The 18,970-nt window shown below is 41.7% G+C and overlaps 1 protein-coding gene across 1 annotated transcript; it reads left to right on the top strand.

Annotated features, from left to right (window-relative positions):
* Positions 1-782: 782 nt before the first annotated feature.
* Positions 783-10,793, top strand: qdpra (quinoid dihydropteridine reductase a). The gene is made up of 7 exons (XM_020103827.2): positions 783-1,002; positions 1,133-1,225; positions 2,516-2,612; positions 3,487-3,627; positions 5,856-5,964; positions 8,072-8,155; positions 9,715-10,793. Exons 1-7 carry the CDS (start codon positions 919-921, stop codon positions 9,815-9,817), a joined length of 711 nt encoding a protein of 236 aa, XP_019959386.2. The 5' UTR covers positions 783-918; the 3' UTR covers positions 9,818-10,793.
* Positions 10,794-18,970: the final 8,177 nt, after the last annotated feature.

Genomic DNA, 18,970 nt, shown 5'->3' with positions numbered 1-18,970 from the left:
TAAACCAAAGAGCTACCGTGTATTTTTCTCGCTAAATAGTTCAAGTTATCGCTCTTTAAGTTCTCGTGAGATTTGAAGATTCCTGGAGCAAATGAGACGTTTTATATTTGGTGTCTTCTTCTTAAACTGTGTGTTTGTGTGTGTTTGAATTAGATTTTTCAGTTTGGGCTGAAGAAATCTTTCTCACTATACCATCATACATTATTTATTAAATCTATATAAGCCTCGGGTTGTGTCTATAGTCTTATGAGATGCAGAGAAACCACAGAAAATGCACTTTTGAATAAAAAACTTAGTGTAATTGTTTAACTCCATTGGGATTTGACTTCTCATGATTTATCGTTTGATCAGAAAATTACTCCCCAACATGTGACAATGTCAGAAAAGCATCAGATCGTCTCTCCAGCTCTATTATTTAGAGATATATCTTGAAAAAGTGTTTTTCAGGCTGTTTTTCACTTTTTTTTTTTTTTACCTTTGACCTTGACCTCTGCTCAAATAGTTAATCAGCAGCAGCAACAACACACACACACACACACACACACACACACACACACACACACACACACACACACACACACACACACACACTACAATAAACTGTTATTCCACAGCATCAGATAAAGTTTGATGTTGTGTATAATCACGTGAAACTACATCACGAGGTTTGTAAAAATACATATTTATTTATTTATGTATATTTCTGGTGATTCAGTCTCATGTCGCTCTGTGCGGCTCAAGCGATCGTGTAGTTTCCGACAGGACTTGAAAGCAGCGCTCGTCCCTCCCACTTGTTGCTGCGGAGACACGCCCCCTCCTCGTCAGCGTGTATTTAACTGACTCACAGACACAATCACAGACACACACACACTCGGTCAGTTACACTCTGAGCATCACAGACACACACACACACACAACATGGCTGCTCACCGGGTCATCGTGTACGGGGGAAGAGGCGCTCTGGGCTCCAAGTGTGTCCGGCTCTTCAAGTCCAAAGGCTGGGTGAGGGAGTGAGCGTCCGCCGCTCGGTGCTAAAAACACTGTGATGCTAACGGCTAAGCTAACTGTCAGTGTGTGTCTGTCTCTGTCTCTGTCTCTGTGTGTGTGTCTGTGTGTCTGTGTGTGTGAACAGTGGGTCGCCAGCATCGACATGGCAGCCAACGAGGAGGCGAGTGAAAACGTGATCGTGAAGATGAGCGAGTGTTTCACGGAGCAGGCGGGACAGGTGAGACTCTCACGAGGCTGCCAGAGAGGAGCTAACAGGCTAAAGTCAGACTGGACCGAGTCAGAACAACATGTCTCCTCACTGTGGATTATTAATGAGTCGTGGTTTCGGCTTCATTCATCCACACGCCGGAGATACTCAGCTGCTGCAGCAGCAGACAGCTTCAGAGTGAAGCACTAAACACAGAGTATGCACATTAAATACTTTCTGTGTGTTGTGCATGTGTATAGACGTGTTGTATGCTACGTGTTATAAAGTGAAGTGCAGTACAGGATGATTGCACGAGCTAAAAACCATAAAAAGAACATTTTGTGATTCACATAAAAGTAATGTTCTGTTAGAAATGCTGCAGATAAAGCGAAGCGACATGAGAAGAAGAACCTGAGCAGTATTTTCATTCAATATGTGGACCAGTGTCTTCTTCATCCAATTCAGGTGTTTGACTGAGAACCTCAACAAATAAACTGGATTCACAACTTTGAATAGGAGAGACAGTTTGTAACTTCATGGAAAAGTGTGTAAAAAGTATTTGTACATAAGAAAAAGCCTGATAGAGATGAAGGGAGCTGTAACGTGTTATATTGATGCCTGAGGGATATGGTCAAAGCTCCTGTAGGTGTCCCAATGTCCCAATTTGTCCACATGTGTTTCTGGTCTTTTGGACAATGTTCAGACTAACGCTGCATTCGTGTCAAATTGGAAAAAGGGGAAAACTCGCACACATTGTATTCAATTAATAAATTGTTGTGCGACAAAGATGAACAGAAAATGAACTTGAATTATTTTTCTGTTGATCAATAAAGCAAATAATATTTATCACGTTTTGATCAAGGCCACCGTTAATAATATTCCAATTATAATTTTTTTTTTAAAAACATTGTCGTTTGAATTTTTGCTTTTGATAACAAGCATCTAAATCTCATAACGTCCGAGCAGCCGTCACAAATTCCACAAGGTTCTTTTACGCCTGTGTAAATCAGCCTCAGGTGACTTCATGTCTTTTTTTTATAGATCTAATCTCTTTCTTGTGACTTTACTCGCTCGGCTGCTTTGTTCACTGAAGTCGTCACATGTCTAATTGAGCCTTTCAAATACACTAATATGCACTTTTTTGTAGTAAAGGTTATTTTAAACATTCAGACTTTTGTAAATGTTTAAATCTGTTTTCACTGTTGACCTGAACGCACCACGTTTACATGCAGTGAACATTTCCAGCTGCGGTGTGAGCTGACGATTTGACGCCAGGCTCCGTGAAAAGATGTTTGCAGACATCTCTTTGTTTTTGTGCAGGTGACGGCGGACGTGGCCCAGTTGCTAGGGGAACAAAAAGTGGATGCCATCTTGTGTGTGGCTGGAGGATGGGCAGGAGGGAAATGTAGTTCCAAAGGTCAGAGTTCAACAATGTTTTGTTTGTCACAACATTAATCATCAGCCATCGATTTCTCTGATTCATGCTTTGGAAGACAAGCTCAGTAAATTGCACTTCTGCGATTTGTATTCTTGAAAGAAGTGTGACTAAATAATTTCATCTTAAAAAAAACATTTAGCTTTTTTGTAGCTCGGTGGCGTTTTTCTTGTTTTGTGTCAAGAAAATTCTCAGTTTTTCTTTCAGACGTTTATTGACGGTTCGCTGAAGTTTAAGCACAAGAAATTCATACTTTACGTTTCCGTGTTTAATATTTTATTTGATATTGATCGTGCTTGCTTGTTGGATAGACGTGCAACAAAAGCAGACTCATTACAAAACTAAAGTGTGAACAATGACATTGTCTTTTGGGGGATTACGTCTGGGATCGCTGCCAGAGCAGCAGAGACTCCAGGAAATCTCTGGTCTCTGCCAAGAAGTGCTTGGCTTCATTTTCCCTCTGATAAGAAGCAATTTGTCATTTTTACACTTTGGTTTTTTTTGTGTGTATATGTTTCTTTATAGACTGAAGCTTTGTGTAACGGACAAAAAGCAAATTTATCAAAATTCTTGAAATGTTTTGAAGGGAAGCACATTACGTTAAGAAAATGTCCTGAATGGAACAAATTATGTTTTCAATTAAATATTGTTCCACTCAGCAGATTTTAAATCCTCAACAACTTCAAACTAAATCAAGCTGTATCACATTACACTCTCGTAGATATCAATCCTCTATGATAAGCTGGATTTTTTTCATCAAGATCCATTAATTAACGAAAGTGGGGGGGATCCACACCAAAAGTTAGATTTCATTCTTCCACCTTTGCTTTCTAATTATTTTCCTTGTCTTTCTCAGATTTATACAAAAACTCAGACCTAATGTGGAAACAGAGTGTGTGGACCTCGACCATTTCCAGCCACCTCGCCGCTCTGCACCTAAAACCAGGCGGACTGTTGACTTTGGCCGGAGCCAAAGCCGCTCTCTCGGGCACTGGAGGTGAGGCTCACGTTCCTGGTGTTTACCCTTCTCCTCGTGATGACCTGGTTTGGCCGTGTGTCGCGTCGGGGTTCCGGGCAGACTTTGATTTACTGGAGACTACTTTGTGCAAACGTCTTTGTTGTCCAACCTGCCAATTCAAATAATGTAGGTAATAAAAGGCGCTGCAGGGCTCTGACCAGGGAATTGACTCACTGATCAGAGGCACGACCGAGCACACACAGATGAAAACATTGGGGGGGGGGGGGGGGTGTCGATAAAATGGATCCTGGAAACAAAACAAGCAGAAAAAAGCAGAGAAGCTAATGAGATCAGGGGCGGCAGTGGGACTCGCTGGTTAGAGACTCTGTCTCATAAAGAACAAATCCATAGTTTAATTCTCAAAATGTGTCCATCAGCTGACATGTTGTTCTGTCAGTGAGGAAGTGACTTGAGTCATAGAGAGTAAATGTTTAAAATCTCACTGACATGAGGTCGTTAAAGCAGCTGGTAAATTATTCTAAATATATTCTAAATGTGATGAGCTGCTAAAGAAAAAGATAAACAGAATAAATAAAGAAATGTATTGAATCGTACTAAAACAACAGCTCTAATTTATAACTCTATCCTCTATCACACACTGATTTAGGATTTTTGCGTCAAATTATCTCAATTCTAATAATTATTTTATTTATTTGAAACATTATCAACGTTCCCATAGGATCGTAAGAAGTCCACATTTTGCTCATCTAAGTTGTTTAAAAGTTTTAATATACGATTCAATACTATGTGCTGATAATAAACTCAATCAGTAATCAATACTTTTTTACATTTTATCACCACATCACCAGCCTCAGAGGCTTTGGCGTGTCCCCATGTGATTTGCGATTCCCTCCCTCCCTCCCTCCCTCCCTCCCGCTTGTACCTAAGCCAACTGTGTGATGGGCTGAGATCCAACTCGACTGCAACACAAACCCCTGGCTCAGCAGTCAGCAGCTGAGCCCACAAGCTCATTGGCTGCGGACTTAGCGAGGGAATGACTCAGCAGTTGTGGCTGAACACACATTGTCCACATGGACGCAGCGAGTTAACTCCCCTGAAACAGACCGAAGCACCTGATGTCTTTTGTCCTCCTGTGGTTTTGTACTGCAGGAGTTGCTTCTGTTATAATTATCATCAAATTATTCTGATAAAATCAGTTTGAGTAAAACCTTAATAAAACGAGTGAGTGAACATTAACTGGTGAGAAAAATAACAAAGAGCATTCTGGATTAATTTGACTTTTAAATCAAATCAAAGTTTCTGAAAAATCCAGGTGGTGCATGGGGGATGATTCCGAGATTGGGTTCTGTTGGAAAAGCTGTAGACCGAGAGAGGAATTTGAAACCCTGTGAATGAGTTTGTGATAATCTCTGATCTCAGAGTTAAAGGTTAAACCCTAAAAGACCAAATGGAGAAGACTTGTCATGTGACATGTGGTGATTTTATTCCATAATCTGCAGTTATCCTCCCAGAAATGCAGAACGTAACATGCAACAATCGAATGGACGGCGGACCGGCCGAGACATTGTTGACTCTGTCGCACAGAGGCACAGTTCAGCCTTTAATCTCACAGGGATTAGTCTGTGGAAAGTCAGACGTGCAGACATCGAAACAGAATACAACAGAAAATTACACATCCACTGGACAGAGACTCGTTTTTTACAAGTTCAAACTTTGTCTGATAATAAATATGGACTTAGGAGAGATGCATGTGTTTGAAACTGTAAACTCTATGTTTGCTCAGTTTATTTCTTGTCACAACGTTCTCCTTTAAGTCTCATAGTGAGAGGCGGTATTGGATTGAATTAGTGTTGTCTTCATTCTTCTGTCTGCACCTTTAACTCGTGCTTCTTTTTTTTTTCTGATTTCTCCTTTTGGAGAAAAACAAAAGCGTTAAAGCAAAGTACCGTCACCACCCCTTGTTCCCATTGGTCGGTCTGATGCAGGCCTATCATAAGACAGGTTGCAGGGGTGTGGGCAGATGCCCGGCATTCTTTGGAAAGCCTGTTTCTTTTTTTTCTTTTTTTTAATGGGGGGGGGGGGGGGGGGCAACAACTGTTTCCAGATGCTGAAGTTATTAAAAGAGGGTTCATGTAAAAGTAACCAACTAACTTCAGAAAAGAGAACAGGCACTTCATGACTCCTTTACTAAATCCATTCCCTCCTGCCTTTGCTTTAAAGTGAAATGTTCTATCTGTGATCCCCAGGCATGGTCGGATATGGCATGGCCAAGGCTGCCGTCCACCAGCTGTGTCAGAGTCTGGCAGCAGAGAACAGTGGGATGCCATCGGGAGCCGCTGCTGTGGCCATACTACCGTAAGTACCGCAGGGAAATGTTGTGTGCACACTTGGTCGTGATGCTTCTGCGGCACCATGGTGTGTGGTAGATGAGACATGAGCGGGTTCTTGTAAGTAAAAATAAAAATCTATGTCTTCTCAGATTCATACTTCTTTTAGGCTGAGACTTCAGTTTACAGCTTGTTCTTCTGCTTCTGTCAAACCTCACCTCTGATAATTAAAGACACGCATGTCGTTTAAAATTCTCATTCATGAAAGGTCTTTAGAGAATTATATTTAAACCAAGTCTGTAGTTGCGTCTTTTGTCGTATTGTCTCCTGTAAGTTTGATCCAGTTCTCAACAGTGTATCACCGGCACTATTTTCCCTGAAGGACACAAACAAATGTCTTCCCTCCCAGAGACACCTGCGTCTGTCTGTAGCTCGTCTGTCTGTAGCTCGTCTGTCTGCAGCTCGTCTGTCTGCAGCTCGTCTGTCTGCAGCTCGTCTGTCTGCACAGAGGGAGATTTTTAGTGCAGAGCTGAGAAGCATGATGACGGAGGAGTGGATGAAAGTGTTTTTGTGCAATGTCATGCAGGACTTGTGCTGTAAAGTCAATTTCATGTGATCAATACTGGAGAAACCTCTTTATTCCTACGTCTACAGCTAAGAATGCATCACTCAGCCTCGTTTGTTTTGGAAAAGGTTAAATATTTTTTAATATATTTTCAAAATGTGCAAACACCGAACTGGTTCCACAGGGTTCTTGTGATGAGTCGACTCACCGGGAGGGAAACGAGTCACGTGCACAACCTTCAACCATGATGCTGTAATAAAACATAACAGTGGATCTGTTTTCCTCTGGACAGAGCTCTTGTTCATCGGTTGTCTTGATATCTGATTTTGCTCACGTGTAATTTGTGGAAAACAGATGCAGCATTTAAATGTCATTAGAGGAGCAGGACAAATTAACAGGCTTGACTTTATTTTTTAGACTTTCCTTCTAAGTTATTGTCACGTTTTGTGCTTCAGGTAGAAAATAATCGTATATTTACTGTAACATAGAAAATGTTGCACACTGCAGCTTTAAATACGCCAACAATGCAGCCAGCCAGCGGACGGAGCGGAGATGAAAGCTATTGTGCCGTAAAAGCTGTGCCACACACTCCTTTTGTTATGTTCAGCGCATAAGTGCGAGGTGAAGATAAGCCGCGGGAATAAAAGATGGATAAGGCTGCCAGTTTCCCCCAGTATATCTCTGGTTGTGCACATGATCTGTTTCAGATGAACGACTCGCACAGAGGCCTTTTCATCATCGCCTTGTCTCTCTGCTTACTGAATTTAAAACCAGTGTTTTTGCACTGTCATCGTGAAACGTTGAAAATGGATTTTCAGGGGTGTTTCTCGCCGCCGCGCTCTCTTTGGCTGCATTTTCCGGCAAAATGAGGCAGGACTGCCTCTCCAGCACGCTGTCACATCTGCTCAGCATTAGCCCCATGACTTGCATTTCTGTTTACAGCCTCCATCCCCCCCCCCCCAAACCCCTTGAGCTGCTGTATGTATGTACACCAACACGCCATAGAACAGTGTTCCAGCCTGAGAATGATTCAACAAGGGTTTTCAAAGACGTTTGACACGAATACATTTCATTTTAATGGATGTGTCACAACTAAAATGTGATTATATTTTGTCTTACGTCTAGAAAGGAGATAATTTTAGCCTGTGTTTGTTCACATTTGGTTTATTGGTGATTAGCAGTTCCTTTTTTAAATCACTGGAATATTCAGATTTAGAAGAAAACCAGATTCTCAGGCTGCTTCTGAAATGTAAGAATGTGTTTTTGTTTTATAATCTCTGATCAGCTCCATGAACACGTATTGATCATGTTTATAATTTCCTTAAAGCTCCCACTGATGCTGAACATGCGTCTGTGTTCAGAATCGACTCCACACGCTTCTGTTGCTTCAAGTCGTATCTGAAGTCACGATCTTGGTAACATGATAATAAAACAGCAACATGACGTAAATGATTTAATCTCCATCCAGCCTGTGTTCAGTGCTGTGTGTGTGTGTGTGGAGATGCTGCCAGGGCTCCTCCCTCTCTGCCTCCCGGACTCCACACTCACGTCATCTGGCTTCCTTTGGCAGGGTTACCTTGGATACGCCGATGAACAGGAAGTTCATGCCAGATGCAGATTTCGGTTCCTGGACGCCGCTGGAGTACATTGCAGAGTGAGTGCAAAAGCAAAATGATGATTCAACAGTGTCATTTTATTTTTTCTCATGTCAACGTAACACAAAGCTGATTTCTTCTGTTCTTTTTCAAAGATGGTTCACATTTTTATTCTACAATGACTTTTCCTGTTTCCTTTGTATAAATCTGTGTTTGGAGCTTCCGCCAGTTTATTTTTTACAGTCACTCGTCACATGCTGCTCTCAAACTATGTTAAAGTTCCAAACAAATCAATAAAGTCATGTGCAGAAGAATTAGAGAACATGACAAACAACAAGTGAACACAGAATACAGAGTAAATCCCCCGGAGCTATGTTTTATTCTTAGTTTTACAGTAAAGATTGTCTTTTAACATTTTACACAGTAGGTGTGAAATATTGATCTTTTTATATTAACGTGTCAAATAACTGTTCACACTTAATATGAGGGAAAGTGGTCGTTCTAAAACTTTCACTCATTCAATCAGTGTTTGAAAACTGACAAAAACACTTGATTGAATTAATAATTCACACATTCATTATTTCACGTGTGCCGCTTCTTGATAACTGTAATGTGAGAGCACTACAAGTCATCTGATTACACGCTGGCTCCATTCAGACGGAGGTTCGTGTTGATTTCCACAGTGTTTACACCCTCGTCTACCACGGGGAAGATTAGACGGGATTTCATCCAGTTTGATAATCCCCGAGGAAACAGAGGAGCGTGTGAGGACGAAAATAGAAAGAATCAGGGTGGTGGGACGTGAAGGGAGGCGGGAGTCTGTCCATTATTTTTATTTTTATTTTGTGTCTCTTCTACTTCACACTGTTGTAACTTATTTATATTCAACATCATCATTACTTTGGAAAACACATGTTATCAAGCTCATTTATTAAACATTTAAAAAGTTAGTTATCCTCCGTTCACTAAAATGTTATATCACTTTTATTATTCAGAGAGTGATGATGATGATGTCTACTCAAGGTTCTCGTGTTATATTTATTAACTCTCATTTTCTACTATGGAAGTGGAAAACACCAGCTGCAGGTAAACCTGGGAACAGAAGTTAATGCTGGTTACTGAAGTAACTCACAGTAAAGTGAAGTACCTTGAGTTAAACTGGCCAAAATGTATTTAAGTAAATCCTAACAAAAACATACACACCATGCATTTGAAATTGGATCGTGCACGTTTTAAACCCACAGATGCTGAAAATATAAGTATACAGTAAAAAAAAAACTTCTAAATCAGAATCTACTCATTAAGAAAAGTGAAAGGGAAATGAATTGGTGTGTTATTGGTTTGATCCAAGAGGAAGTTTGTTGTAAGTAGATGACACCAATGAAAGAAAATACAGCAAATCTGTGTTTTCCATAGATCGGGAATTATTTCAGAATATAAAACAGGTCAAGGGGTAAAGCAACATGTTTACATTCCCTCCAGCACAATGTTCCTTCTGTCATGATTTGATAAAGAGCAGAAGTTATAATAATTAATTTCCACAAGATCAAAATGAAGCCGACTCATTATATTAAATTATTTTAATGTCACTGATTTCATTTCGCTCCTCTTCCCACAGAATGTTTTTCGGTTGGGCCACTGATGTGAAGCGGCCGGCGTCGGGAAGCCTGATGCAGCTGCTGACCTCCGGAGGCGAGACCCAGGCTGTGGCCGCTGAGTAGAGGACAGAGTGGAGCTGTGGAAACGGTGAGGGAGGGAGAGATAAAGATGGATGGAAGCAGAGAGAGGGAGAGACGGGGGGGGTGGAGAAGCACAGAGATGCAGACTGGAAGAGGAGGAGGAGGAGGAGGAGGGTATGGGGAAGGAGAGTCGGAGAGCTGGGATTGATGAAGAGGGTTGGAGGTGAGGAAGAGAGATGGTGACAGAGAGGAGCTAAATAAAATGAGGAGGAGGAGAGGAGACGGCCAGATGGGTTTGTTTCACAGGGGAGGGGAGGGCTTTCTTTGAGAATGCAGCCGCACAGCGCCATCTAGCTGTGGATGCCTACAATTATCCCACTGTAGCAGCCAGTCTGTGTCTAACCAGTAATTATGGTGATAAACCGGTTTGGACACATTTATCTAAAATATTCAAAAAGATCAGTGTCGTGAAAATGTAGAAAAAAGACAAATGTACATGTGTCTTTGGTCGGACCAGAGTTGAAGCAGCCTCCGACTGAGGTGAAAATCTATTATATGATAAATATGATATCATAAGTGTGTTTTGTATAATCTGCGAAAATGAACGAGTCTTAATTGGACTTTGTGTTTATTTTTCCTGACGTCTCCGACCCGCGTCCCTCTGAAAGTTCAACAACTTCACACCGACATCAGCTTCAGTCATTTTATCGAACCGTCTGTGACAGTCAACCCCCCCCCCCCATACGTCCGTCCTCTGTAGACCTTTTGGTTTTGTGGTGTCGCTGAAGGTCCCCTTCCACTGCGCAGCCTCCGAAGTCGAAGAAAACCGCTGTCGTCTCTCAAACGTACAATAAGTGGAGCGGCCTTATTTTATGTTTGTGTCTGTCAAGTCAAAGTGTCCTTGGTGTCCGCGGTGTGGAGGGAAGACAAAGAGGGGGGGGCTCTGTTCCTGTGGGTTTTTCTAAGTCGTGTATTGTGTAACCTTGTCAACATTCACAATAAAGAGTCAAAAAATGAACGATCGACTTGAGGTTTAAAGTTCATTGTTGAAATTGGAAACAGCAACAGAAAATGTATATTATGATCTGCAGTGTGCCTTGACTCACCACCAGACTCATTAAGATCAGTTTCCTGTATAAGAAGTAATACTGCATCACACGATCAAATACCGATATATATTTACTACAGTGTTGAGAGAGAGCTGGTGATATTCTGTGTCGTGTCTTTTTCAGCAGATGACGTGAAAAGTTCGAAACCAACAAAGTGTTGGTCTGTCTGCTCCGTTCGCTGCCTGGAGCTGTGGTCACGTGTTCCTGTAGAGATCTTGGAGAAGAAGAAGAACACAAGGTCGTTCATGGAAGAAAGACTGTGTAACGTCTGTAGTACTGTAGTTTTCTTCTACAGTAGGACTGAAGATAAATTCACATGAACGAGAGATTTACTTTCTGGTCCACGTTCAATCGGCTGTTTCAGGGTTAAGACTTTATTTGTAATTGTTAGAATTGGGTTTAGGTTAGAGTCTCGACCTCAACGTACGTAAAGTGCCTTGACGTTAATTATGTTATCATTTAAATTGACTAGTTTGTTTTGTGTGATTTGTTGAATATCACCAAAGTTCATTTAAAATCTTGGAGCCTGACTTCATATCAACCACCACTAGATGGAGCCCTTTCATTAGAGTCCTGCGCTGCTGCACTGCACCTCAGCGTTTTTCCACCTCAGCCTTAATTAGATGGGAGTTAACACTGTGGAGAGGAACACGCGCTGCCATGCGTGCACCGTATAAAACTAACGCACAGAAGGGCCCTTTAGTATTCACGCTCCTGCACAGAACTGATTGCTGAGCTTCCGGAGCCCTTTCACCTTGGAAAATGCAAATCTCTCCTGCAGCGACATCTGGGAAGACATCAATTTAAGAGTTGGATTATGACGAATAGATTACTTCACAGGCACATTCCTCTTTGCACAAAATGTTGTTGTTGTTCCACCGGCCCATATATTCACCCTCGGCGTGGACCAGAATGCACATAAATAGACTTCGGGGCAGCTGCTGGGCCTTAGTCTTAAACTCCACTATTTCTCCCGGCCGGCCACAGTTCCAGGGGACTATATGGCTGTTGACAAGCACACTGCAATAAATCACCATGCTGAGGATTAATAGGAAAGAGCAAAGCGCCCCAGCTCACTGTAGCTGATATGTATTTATTCTAGGTGGCATAGCAATTCATCTCAGTGTGCACACGCTGCGTGTGTTTGCATGTGTGTGTGCGAAGGCCCGAGGCGAATTCAACATGTCTATGCATACATTACCTCCCATGATGCCAGCACTATAGAGTGATTGCCCATGGGGATCGAGTCAATGTTTATCACAGAAAGCGTTTCACCTGATCAAAGATTACCGCTGAGACAGAGCGTGTTGTTCCCGTTTCCGCTCGGGCGGATAAGTTGTCACCCGGCGCCACAGATGCTATTGTTTTCTGCAGTGTAAACCTACGAGAAGCAAATTATTTGGATGTCACAGGTGCAGTGGGATGTTAAAGAGAATTTACCCAGACTGCGCTTTTCACATCTCGTCTGCGGAGTCGAGTGTTTGACGAGAGGACAAGTGATTCAAACCGATGTGAATTATCTGACGTCTCATTCGCTCGTGGAAAACAAGAAGCGGTGTCTCATCAGGTCAACGAGACCAACGGCAATACGGATCAAATCTTTATGTTTGTTTGGACGTGGTGAATATTATCTGGGATGTTTCCATGGCATCACATTGGGGGGGGGGGGATCTGTAGGCACCGATCATGTCCCACGATGTCCCGGCTGTTTATCCTCCTCGTGACCTTTGTCGAGTGTCGTTCGCCGACTCCCTGACTTCCTGTCATCTCTCAACTAAAAACCCTCCAAAGGCTGTTTCATGCTTTCAAAGAACAAAACTGTTCTGTACTTTCTGTGCAGCTCAGTGCGTCCAATTTGATCATGTATGAGTGAGTAATGCTCCATGGTTCCAGGTCTTTCCACCAATAGCACACACTGTACTCCTCAGCCCAGGATTTTAAAGGAAAAGCTGCATGAATATAAATGCTGGAGCCAAATTGGTCATGGGTTGCAAATATATTTAATCCCATGCAGTAGTGTATCTATCGCTCCTACACATGCATTATATATAATTATATATATATAAATACATTAAGGTCACAATCTGTTTTTATTATTTTGGTTGAATTTGGTTTTCACAACAATAAATTAACTTGAAATGTTTTTTTAAAGTGTTCGGCAGCAGATTGAATCATTTTCTGGACGAAACACATTCTGTAGATTTACTCGTGCAAAGGTGATCAGCTGCTCTTACACATGTTGCTGTTCTCCATAATGTCTGATTCCTTTTTGTTCCAGATCGAAGCAGAAACTAGAGCGATGCTCAGAGAGCGCACACCTTCGCCGAGGCCGAAGCGTCCTCTGACACATTCACAGGTATGGGTCCCGTGAATACTCCGGGTTTTTCTTTCATCAGGATCCATGAAGAAATGTAGAAGTGATGAAAGATTCCTGAATCCGCCTCCTGATCCGGATCAGATGCAAACAAAAACAAAAGGCTTTAAACAAAAGAACTTCAGCAAAGAAAGTAGAATAATATAAAAAATAAATAGATATAAGAAATAACTAAACATAATTATATGTTTCGTCCTGGAGAAGAACCCCCCCCCCCCCCCCATTATTGAAATATAACAATAAAAACAAGTTGTAGTGAGTTGAACAGTCCAGCTGTTGGTCCTGATGTTTACTCTCAGAGTATCTTGTAGAACGTGGTACAGCGAGTTCATCATCGTGTGAATATACATGTGAGTGTTTGACTAAGTGTTTCTGTTCAGTTGTAAGAAAACAGCTGGAGTCGTCTGGATACGACTGTTGGACTTTTCTCATCATGCGTAATCTCTGTCGCTGATACGAGTGATACTGATACTTGTACAAGTACGTTGTTGTAACATTAGCAGTGACAGTTAACTTGTTTTTGTGTTTTTTTCGACATAAAGTCCTAAAGACAAAGAATGTTTCCTTACAAATGTATTAAACGTGTTCAGAGATCATATCACCAACATAGATCTTGTCGGTCGCTGTGTTTGCAGGTCCGTTGCATTCTGGGCTTGATGGTTCTAAACGTCAGGTTCTGTGTCTGTAAAACACAAACTGCTGCTAATCTGAGGTCAAACCCACTCGTGGCTTCTTGCATATCCTCGTCTCCCTTTAGCATCTCACTCTCTCTCTCTCTATATATATTTTACATTTGAATGAGTTTAAAGCAGAATAAACACGTCACAATGTGGTTCAGCCTCGTTATTATCACAGGTAACTGGTTCTCGTGTTGTGCCCGGTCGGCGTCTGTTGGTTTTGATGGTATTTTTCATATCAGGCGCTGCTTCGTGATTTCTTCTTCTTTCTCTCCACGTGTCGGGTGTGAAACCATTTAACAGATTACAGTGCACACGGAGAACCTGCGATAGCGTTAGCTCCATTGACAGAGGATTGAGGTTTTCAAGCACAGGCTGTCTCAGTGATTCATTGTGTGAAGCAGGGAGAAGAGCAGCGTCCAGTCTTGCTAAGATGAAACCCCCAGAGGTGAATTTCCTGATTAAAGCCCCACACCCCCCACCCTCCATTCAAATCCATGCAGTTCTCTTTGTGTGTGTTTGTGCGTGTGTGTGTTTCTGTGGTCGTGTTACTTGTGTGAATTATTCTGGATTCGTGTTAGTGTGAGTCCACATGTGCTTTTACATCGTACCTGCTTGTATGTGCATGCGTTGTGGTTGCACGCTTCCTTGTGTGCAATGTACATGCATGTAGTCGTGTTTTATGTATTTTGTGTATTTAGGAAGACATAAAAAAAAAACAGCTTTACCGTTTAGCTTTACCCTCTTTACTGCTGTTTCATTGATGTTTTCATTAATTGCGTTGTTATATGTGCAACATGTTTGTGTTAATAGCATGTTGACCTCGTGTCAGTGTATTTGTGTGTACCTGGTGTGTGTGTGTGTGTGTGCGTGCATCAGTTTTATAAATGTGTACCTCTGTGTGTTTGTGTGTTGTAGAGGTTATGTCTGAGATGGCGGGACGCCATGTGGAAGCCATTGAGACCTGGAGCGGCAGTGAACATGGAAGGTGAGGCCAGATGGTAGTGGTTATCCTTTGGCTGCTCTGGGTAACCTGACCTGCAGGGGAGGACCCCTCTGCCTCCCAAGGACCGGCCGCCACATGTGTTGCGTGAGAGTAAGTCACCCAAAACTCAGGAACCGCCTCTCGGCTTCCTGACTGCCTGTTCTCATGGCCGGGGCTGTTTTTTTAACCGAGGATCTAAAACAACAAACTAGAAAAGCGGATCAGACGGGAACAGTTCAGCGACAGGACCACGAGGTCTGGTGAAGATGTTTATCCTCTCTGTGTTCAGCTCTTTACACAGACGTCATGAATTCTGACCACGTTTACCTTTTACATTCTGAAGCATAATGAGTACAGTGGTGGAATATAACTCAGTACATTTAGTCCAGTTCATTACAGTACTTGAGTTAAATTTTCCATTTACTGCACGACATTTATCTACAACACGGAATATTTCAAATTGGGTTGAACACATACACAGTTAATAGGCTCCTCAGTAAAAAGGTTTCTCAATAATACTGCACTGATGACTGCGACAGAGTATATTTTTCTATGAATACTTCCATGACGCATTGTACTCAACAGCATTCGCTCCAACTCAACCACCTACATGCTACGTACATACACGTGTAGTAACTTATCGTCATAACAACCGTCGTAACAATGATCAGATTATATATAATGTGATCTGGTGAAATCTACTTTTCATTTATTAATTAATTTACATGTAGGATCTTCAGATACAATAAGAAAATCATACTGTAGCTACACAAAGACCTTCACATTCACAATACTTGACCGACAGACAACATCTTCTCACAAACACTGTACTCGAGATAAAAGCAAACAAAATACTGAGCTGAGTTTATCTGAGACCTATAAAACGAGGGGGGGCAATTACCAAAGTAGATTAAATACATTTTGCTGATTATACTTGAGTTTGAATGCAGAATGTTTTTGCTTTGATAGTTTTAACTTTTGATCCTTGTGAAATAATGTGCGAATCTAAATCGAATTTACTTTCATAAAGAAAAATCTGTGAGTTCAAAAGTGTGACTGCCGGAGACAAGATGTCCCCCACGTGTCCACTTTAAGTTTTCCACATTGTTTCAGTTGCGTATTGGACGGTGATTGACTCTAATTAAGTTTACATGAACATGTGTTAAACTGAGCTTTAACATCGGCACAGAGGAACTTTCCATTTTCAGCAGACGCATGTGAACAGTGTCAAACTCTGCAACTACGTGAAGTCACAGTAAGTGAAACACATTCAGCCGCAGCTGTAAACAATGGTGTCACATGTGAAAAGACTATAAGAGTGAACAGTGTACAGAAGGAAAGGAACATTAGAATTATTCCAGCGTATTAAAACTTTCCTAACCAGCCGTATTTCTAGATAATGAATGTTTCCTGCTCTTGTAAATCCAGTTTTCAGAGTTGTTGCCAGCTCTGCCTCTAGATGGCACTAAGTCATAAGTGAACCTGGGAGACGTGGCAGCATAATTAAAATTTGAGTGATAAGTTTTTGATTTAATTAAATGCCCCTGAAGCCAGTAACTCACAGCGCGGGGTCGACGTGGATAGAGAATTTATTTTTTAAACGGGCAACATCAGGTCCAGTGTCTCATAAGATCAAGGCAGCTCGAGATGGTACTCAACATCTGCTCAGTGAGAGGTGAGCCACTGCTTGAAAAATCCATGTCAATGAATAAATGATGGGCTGATGAAGACCTGCTCCAGATATTCTTTTTTAAATGCACACAATAATGGAGGCTCAGAAATTACTCAACTCAAAGGGAAAAGCCGCAAAAAAAAAAAAAGAAAAATGCAAAGAGAATTGACAATCCTGACAAATCCTGCCGCAGAGAGAAAACACAGAATGTAATCGCACACGCACAGGCGGGAAAAAGCCGAAGCGTCGGTGTCTTTGGCTTGTTTTGATTTGTGATTACACTGAAGTTAGGTGGGAACGTGTTTTCCTGGTCTGTCAGGAACAACGACAGGCTGACGGTGAAGTTTCTGTCAAACCTGGACTGTATACTGTATATTGTAGTTTTCTCTCTGAGCTCAGTATTCGTGCAGCAGCAGGAGTTACAGAATTTGACAGTTTACTGTACATTCAGAGGAACGCAGCTGCAGACTGTTTGTATATGTGCTGGTTTGAGATTTGGAATCATAAGAAGAGGAAACCTGCTGCTCTTTACAGACTAGAAGATATTAAATGTGCACGATCCCAACACATATTTACTGAATGTTATATGTTTTATAAAGTATATTCACATGCACTCTAGCCGTCACGCAGTATCTTTGCACCACCTTGCAGTTTTTTTATTCTTTGGCTCCACTCATCTTCACGCAGTCCCAGCTGTGTAATTGTAAAGTTTTATTTCAAGTATATATATATATATATATATATATATATATATATACAGTTTTTAGAAACTATACTCTTAAAACCACACACTCATGTGGGACAGAGCTGTCATGCTCGGTGCCGGTCGGGCCGCTGGGGCAATTTGGGGGTTCGGTGTCTTGCTCTTTGACAAGTGAACGGGAGTCGCAGGCACTTAAACCACCAACCCAGCAATTAAAGAAGCACCCTCTGTACCTTGTGATCCTCTGCTCCGCCACAATACATAAAGCTAGAATGACACTCAGTGGAGCGTGGACCTCCACCCTGTCTCCTGACGAAACCACGTTTAAACTGACTGAATTCCAGATTTTTTTATCTGGATCTTCACCAAATTGCTTTCAATTCAATATCTGCCCCCTTTCTTTTTCTTTTTTTTTTTCTCTACCTCAAGATCCATGAATTATTCTCTGAGAAATCAAAGTGAATGTTGAAAATCTTGCCGTGTGATAAAAGAGAAGACTCAGATCTCAGGATCCATCGTTATCCGCAGCAGAATTTAATGGGTTCTTTGCTGATCTACACTTCATCCTTCTACACAGTTTCCTGAGAATCCATTTGGTGGTTTTTTCATAATCCTGCTAAATATCAAACCGACGAACGCAGACGAAAACACAATCTCCTCAATTTTATGTCAGAGGAACTCGTTGGTTCCACCTTAAACCAGTGGATTCATCACTTATTGGACCGACTGAAAATTGATCTAGAAATAAACTCTGGTGATCGATGAGTGGAAGTTTATTATTCTGTTGCTTTTATTCAAGTGTCTCTGGGTAAAGCCCCAAAATACAGACACATGTAAATGCCTCCATCCTAACAGGACTAAGAGATCACAGCCAGGAAGTTAAAAGGTAATCGCCTCGTTATCAGGCCGGTAGCCGGGTCAGGGTGGGATGAATGGGCTGGGTGGAGGAGGGCTGCCAACACATGTGACCCACCTCATCACATCTGTCACTTCGGGGACGGCAGATATCTCACAGGTTTTTGTTCCTGGTTGTTTTTTTTTTTTTTTAGCCAATTAGAAAGCAGGTGGAGCGTTTGTCCTTCAAGTGAGCGACGAGCTCGAGCCTGTGATGACGGAGGAAGAGGAAGCCGAGTTTGAACTAACGCAGGTGAGCCGGTGGTTTTACAGAACATGTGATAATGTAACGTTTAATGACATCGTCAATGTACGTAGAACGAGGAAACAACCTTTTGATGTGTACAGCTGCTCCCCTGAGACCCCCCCCCCCCCACACACACACACACACACACACACAATCCACCATCATTATTACACACAAACCCTGAACATACTGAAAGAAAAGCATTGTTACTGCACCGTGTACTACTACAGGTACACCGGTCTGAAAGCCACGTTCACCCGATACTTCACAGTCCATAGAAGGAATATAATCAGTTTTGATGCATGTCCAAAGTATTCAAAGGAAAATAATGTAAAGTAAAGTCCAGTCTGACCTTCTGTTAAATTCAAATACTGCTTTTACATTAAAAACAATTAGAAAAACTCATAAAAGGTGTATTAATACACCGTGATGGAGGACGTTCTTCTGCTGTTGTTAGGTTACATATGATTTTATGTTTCCACCATAGAAAAGGTAAAACTCAGTTCTAATAGTACTTAATACTTCTACAGCGTA

The sequence above is a fragment of the Paralichthys olivaceus genome, chromosome 9 (assembly GCF_024713975.1).
Source record: "Paralichthys olivaceus isolate ysfri-2021 chromosome 9, ASM2471397v2, whole genome shotgun sequence".
Taxonomy (NCBI): domain Eukaryota; kingdom Metazoa; phylum Chordata; class Actinopteri; order Pleuronectiformes; family Paralichthyidae; genus Paralichthys; species Paralichthys olivaceus.
Note: the sequence above shows the minus strand (reverse complement) of the source record. Positions and strands in the feature narration are given on the sequence as shown.